Source organism: Gavialis gangeticus, unplaced genomic scaffold (assembly GCF_001723915.1).
Source record: "Gavialis gangeticus isolate Ggan-Ray unplaced genomic scaffold, GavGan_comp1, whole genome shotgun sequence".
NCBI classification, from domain to species: Eukaryota; Metazoa; Chordata; order Crocodylia; family Gavialidae; genus Gavialis; species Gavialis gangeticus.
In genome coordinates, this window is record NW_017729001.1 from 14,714,058 (window position 1) to 14,719,629 (window position 5,572).

Genomic DNA, 5,572 nt, shown 5'->3' on the forward strand with positions numbered 1-5,572 from the left:
AGAACTTTGTACTCAATCAATTATAGATGAGTAATATAGCTACATTTATGTATTTATATATAATATATTTATACGTATAATGTAAATAGCAATCATATTGATTTGGAAGGACTTTGAGGTGACTGGGCTGGACTTTTTGAAGGGCTCCTGGTTGGACTTTCTGAAGGGTTGTTGGCTGGAGTCTTGTCTGCTTTATTAAAGAAAGTGTCCAAGCAAATGCTGTAAAGACAAAAGTGAGGTCAGAAAGTTGAAACAGGGTGTCAATTTATAAACGTTGTAAGTGTCAAATGTTGCAACTCTTAAGTTGGGGACTGCCTGTATTTAGCTGGTCTGATAAAAGATACCAGATTTATCCAAATAACCTTGTCCTCCCATGTCCTTAGACCAACACGGTCACAACCTACCTCCCCCCCGCGCCCCATGCACACACACAGGTGCACGCACTCTACTCACACTCTCTGCACAGATCCCCCAAATCTAATGACAAGGTGGAGATTACAAACAACGGGGGAGTTGACTTGGGGGGGCCTCAAGGGGCACAGCCGTGTCCTCCCCCCTGCCGCCCCGCGCGCATCAGGAAACGGACGCAGCCGCTCCGTTTCTCCCCGCCCGGGAGGGGGAGGCGGAGCGGGGCCCGTTTCCCGTAGCAACGGGCAGAAGCCAGCGCGGCTTCCGGAAAGTGCTCGAAGGGCAAACGCCGGCGGCGGAGGACACGGGCCAGCGCCGCGCCTGCGCAGAGAGGCGGCCGACTGCTGGCTTCGCTAAGGGCAGCGGTGTTCGCAGCTGGGACTGAGCAGGCGCGCAACGCCGCGCATGCCCAGTGGGGGCCAGCCGTGCGCCGTGAGGGGGTGACAGTCGGTGAGCTCAAGGAGAGTTCGGGCGACGCGGCTCAGCCATGCCGAGGGGCAGCAGGAGCAGGGCCGCGGCCCGGCCGGCCGCAGCCAGGTAGGGGCGGGGGGCACGCGTGGGGCTTGCCCGTTCCCGTGGGGTCCCCGGCTCAGGAGCCTGTGTCCTGCCCTGGCCCCTGTTGCTCCCTGGCTCCTCAGCGGCTTCGGGGCGGACGATGCTGCTCGCGGCTTGGCCGAGGGCTGCTCCAAGGGGGCGGGGGGTTATCCCTTGAATGCGCCCCGTTGGATCGTCGGCTGGAAGTGGGAAGACCGCCCTGTCCCCTCCGGGGCCACTTGTGAAAGCTGCCTTGCACACTTAGCCTTGCTCGTAGGCCCACGACGGGATCCGTGCCTGGCTTCCTGGGCTGGCAGACTTGCATCATAATGAAGATGCCCTGGATGGATTTGTGCTAAAACCTGCTTGGCTGGCTGGATCCTTGCTTCATGAGCTGTTAAACTGGATGCTGCTCTGTCTGAATGCGTCTCGCAGCAGCTCTCAGCCTTACCCCTATGAGGAATGGGCGTAGGAGGCGTGGTGGGAGGGCCGGCTCCTGGGTTGCAGAGCTCCCCTGGTAGCTATGTCTAATGTGATGGTCTTACTTTTTTTATTATCAGCCTCTTTCTTCGCACCCTCTCTTTTTCTTGTACTTGACAGCGCGGCTCCATCTGCTCAGCCACCCGCTCATGCTCCACCTTCAGCTGTTGGGGCCCCGGCCCAGCCTCAGCAGCCTGGCTTGATGGCCCAGATGGCTACCACTGCTGCAGGGGTTGCTGTTGGATCTGCAGTAGGCCATGTGGTTGGCAGTGCTCTCACCGGGGCATTCAGTGGAGATAGCTCTGAGCCAGCAAAACCAGCTAGTACCACCCAGGTAAGGCTGCTTTGATGTTCCTTAGAAAACTATCTTTTGAGATTTTGGGGGGTCTATGAGGCAGGGATGGTTGTCTGAGGTTGGGGCAGGCTTTTAAGACCCCAAAATAGTGAAACCAAGGCCCACCTCAAGACTTGTTGATGGTCAGAAGGGCTCCTCAAATTGAGGGGTGTGCAGTGTTTCTGTACATACCAGGCTAAGCCTAGCAAGAGAACACGTGATATAAAGTACCCTTGGTGGGAAGGAAAATACAGCATGGCTTAAGTCCTATAAACACCTCCCCTGCAACATTGCTGGACTTGAACTGGGGATCTCCTGAACTCTAGCAGAGTACTGCTCGCAACTTAATGTGATGCCTGTGTTCCATAGTAGAAATGCTTGTTTCAGACTTAGAAAAAATTAAAATCAGGTGTAGGTATCTTGAAACTAAAATTCCAATTCTGAAAGTTGAACTTTGGCTTTTAAAAAGCCACGTAGTATAAAGCAGTTGAAACTAGCATGTGTTTTCTGTCCCTTATAGCTGAACAAGGTGACCCTTGGCTTGGCTGGGGTACAAGACCAGTTTACTTTTTCATTAGGTTTAACAGAGATTCTCCAACTGCTGCTTAATTGAAGCAAATAACCAGCCTAAGCCCACAGAGTCCCAGGCATGTTCTCTCTTCTCAGATTCCTGCACTTGGGACTGGAATATGCTAGATTTTGGCCCTTGCAGCTTTGAGGAAGGGCAAACAAATGACTTTGCAGGACACCATATTTGCTTGAACTGGCCTCAAATCCAAACTGGGAGGCAAGAGGTCTGTTTCTAATCCTGGCCTAGGCAGTGCTCTCTCTGGCATTGTTGAGCTGTTCTGCCTGTATATTGTGTCATGTATGAATTGGAAGCTATGGTAATACTGACATCTTGCTGGTGTGTTGAGGTGTTTAAAGACCTTGTGGAGATGGAAACACACAAGGATTTTGTTTCTTTTAGCTTAGAAGGAATCTCCTCTATGGGTCACAGAGTAGAAATCGTTAACACAATGCAGCTTGGTGTATGACTATTAGATAAAGCAGAATGTGCCCTGAAGATTAGCTAAAACTTAAGGTGCTGGGAAGGCAGGCTGTGATCCTGTCGCTATATATGTAACCTTGGAATCACCTTTTAAAAGGCTTTACCTGCAATGCTGCATACTCTTAAGGATGTATCAGTCCTGGGGAATATTCAGCTACTTCCTCAGTGGTCCATGATGGCTGTTGTTGGAGATGTTGATGCATAATTTTATCTGTGAAGCAAAGAGGCAATGGCATATTTGACCTCTCTGGAGCCTTTAACAATGCCTTTCTCTTGTGGTAGCAATTAAGTGTTGCAAATAAGGGCAAGTGGGCCATAATCCCTGAAACTGAACAAATAAACAGCAGTCCCTGGCCCAGTTAGATGCAAGCTGCAAGACCAAAGTCAAGTAGCTTTAAAATTCCAACTGTTCCACAGGAAGTTGGTATGACTCAACTTCATGGTAGAGCTGGCATTGTAGGCCTCTGAGCTGTAGGTAACTTAAATTGCTCAGTATTGGTGTTCCTATACAAAGGATATGTTGTCAGAACAGCTTGTATAGAGAGGACAGCGACTATGGTATGGGGAAGCATTTGTTGTAGGCGTTCCCTTTTGTTATATTGTCACACTGATGCAGTTTAGGACCATAATTTTGAAAACCATGCAAGACGTATCTCAGTTCAGAGTTCATGCATGTTTTGGTCAAGCAAATAGAGACAGTACAAGCAGAATGCATTTGCTTGTTGTCTTGGTGGTTTAACTTCCTAAAATGGGGTGCTTTTCTTCCTGGTGTTCATAGGAGACACGACAGCCTGCATACCAGCAGCTGCAGTATGGACCTTGCCACTATGAGATGAAGCAGTTCCTGGAATGTGCTACCAATCAGACTGACCTGACCTTGTGTGAGGGCTTCAATGAGGCTCTTAAGCAATGCAAATATAACAATGGTAAGTAATGCACTTAAGCAATGTAAATATAACAGGCTTGGCCTTGGGGTGTCAAGATGACTGGAAAAAAGTGTTTAGAGGCAGCAGGGTCTCCTGTGTTAGGAGGGGCAGGGAAGCTTGGAACAGCAGCCTGCCTGTTGTTGCTCTGAAGAAATGTGACAGTACAGATCTGGAAGAGGCTGCTGTTTCTCTCCCCTCCATAGTGCCCTAGAAGTCTAGCGCCTCTGCTGTTCCCACAGCATAATCTTCTCTTACGGGATCGGGGATTTCAGAGAGGGCAAGCAGGATGCCCTGATTCTAATCGGTGGTGAATGCAATGGCTGATGTAAATGGTGCCCTTGGGGAACCTCTCCAGGGACAGGATTCCCAACTACATGGCTCCTTTGGACAGCCTGCTGCTTCCTCCAAACATGCCAGCCATTTCCTTTTGTCCCTTATTCATTTGCCAAAGGGAGACTTCCCTGTCCTGGAGCCGTGTATTAAAATAACTGGTGATGCACAGTTAGAATAGCACTATGTGCTTGCATGTTTCTGCCAGCCATGAGGAACTAGTTCTGCTCTTCCTAATGCTGAACTCTGATTTTTGTGGTGTTTTAACCTTCTTCCACTTGTAGGTGTTGCTTCCCTCTTGTGAAGAAATCCAGCACTAATGAAGGGAAAACAAGAAGCTGCAGTAGAGCCATGAACCAGAGGGGATGGAAAGAAGTGCTTGTCTGACCTGTCAGAGGAGCTCTTAGTACTAGTTTGCTTCTAGACTAGTAGAAAGGGAGAACAGTGATTGGCATTCTGTGGGACTTTTGGAATGCAGATATTAAAATAAATGCATCCCTTTTATTTTCATCTGTAACTAGTTTGTACGTTTCTTCTTTTTATTTCAACTTTAGCTTCACTTATATAAGGGGGAGGGGTGCTCAAATTAAGTTACCCAAGCTGCTTTTTACCCCAAGTCTTACCTCTGCTTATATGGGATAGAAATTTCCCTTGATTCTTGCACCCTGGCAACCACAGCACATGCACTATAACTTTGAAATTAATTTTGCCTGAATGACTCAGCAAAACAAAGCCAAGGCTAGGCCTGGGCTTCCCTGTGTGTATACACTGTCCCTATTTTACTATTGTTGGCTTGGAAGGCTAGAGCAGAGAATTCTGATGATAACTTTGTCCTGCAAGTGCTCCAGCAACCTGGATTCTTGTAAATCTCTATCCTCTCAGCGCACAGACATAGAGAGGCGTGGGAAGAAAATGACCTGCTCAGTGCGTGACTTGTAATACATCAGTCTGTTCTTATTTTAGATCTTACTGGCTTATGTAACATGCTGAAGGTCATTAGCACTGGGTTAAGTTCATTGGTACCATCTGCAGCTCCATCCTTACATTAGGGATGAGAGGCCTCATTTGCAACTTAATGAAATACATTAGAGAAACTGGAAACATTGTGCAAAGCCCTGGCTTTAGCAGAAGACCAACACCTCCACGCTTTGTTGGCTTTGGAATAATTGGTTACCTTGCACAATCAAAGCTAACACGGAGGTAACAGCCAGAAGGGTCAGCCGGAGATCTCTTGCTAGCAGCACAGCAGGCAAAGAATAAAAACAAAAAATATCTTTTATGGAAACAAAAGGTCCATTTAAATTCAGGCTTTAGTTGCCACAGCTCTCAGCTGCTTCTGCTCAATATTAGACAACAGTGTCTCTTCCCATTTCTTGTCTGTATTTGTGAGGAAGGCACTAAAACTCTTCCCCCTTTCCTTTCTCCCATTAGAACTTTGAATTTTATCATTTTGTGGTTGCTGTCACCCAAGTTTTTGAATACCTTGTTTGTGAGCATCAAGTCAAGAGG

The 5,572-nt window shown here is 48.1% G+C and overlaps 1 protein-coding gene across 1 annotated transcript; it reads left to right on the plus strand.

Moving 5' to 3' along the window:
* The first annotated feature begins 837 nt into the window (after nucleotides 1-837).
* Nucleotides 838-4,580, plus strand: CHCHD10 (coiled-coil-helix-coiled-coil-helix domain containing 10). The gene is made up of 4 exons (XM_019506916.1): nucleotides 838-945; nucleotides 1,543-1,756; nucleotides 3,586-3,733; nucleotides 4,348-4,580. The coding sequence occupies exons 1-4, from the start codon at nucleotides 896-898 to the stop codon at nucleotides 4,365-4,367; spliced, it is 432 nt and encodes a 143-aa protein (XP_019362461.1). The 5' UTR covers nucleotides 838-895; the 3' UTR covers nucleotides 4,368-4,580.
* Nucleotides 4,581-5,572: the final 992 nt, after the last annotated feature.

What these genes read in the sequence shown, in the direction of transcription:
- CHCHD10 (XM_019506916.1), top strand. Translation starts at nt 896, where the DNA reads ATGCCGAGGGGCAGCAGGAGCAGGGCCGCGGCCCGGCCGGCCGCAGCC. An exon ending in AACCAGCTAGTACCACCCAG is followed by an intron (nt 1,757 to 3,585) that starts GTAAGGCTGCTT and finishes TGGTGTTCATAG; the next exon opens with GAGACACGACAGCCTGCATA. An exon ending in GCAATGCAAATATAACAATG is followed by an intron (nt 3,734 to 4,347) that starts GTAAGTAATGCA and finishes TTCCACTTGTAG; the next exon opens with GTGTTGCTTCCCTCTTGTGA.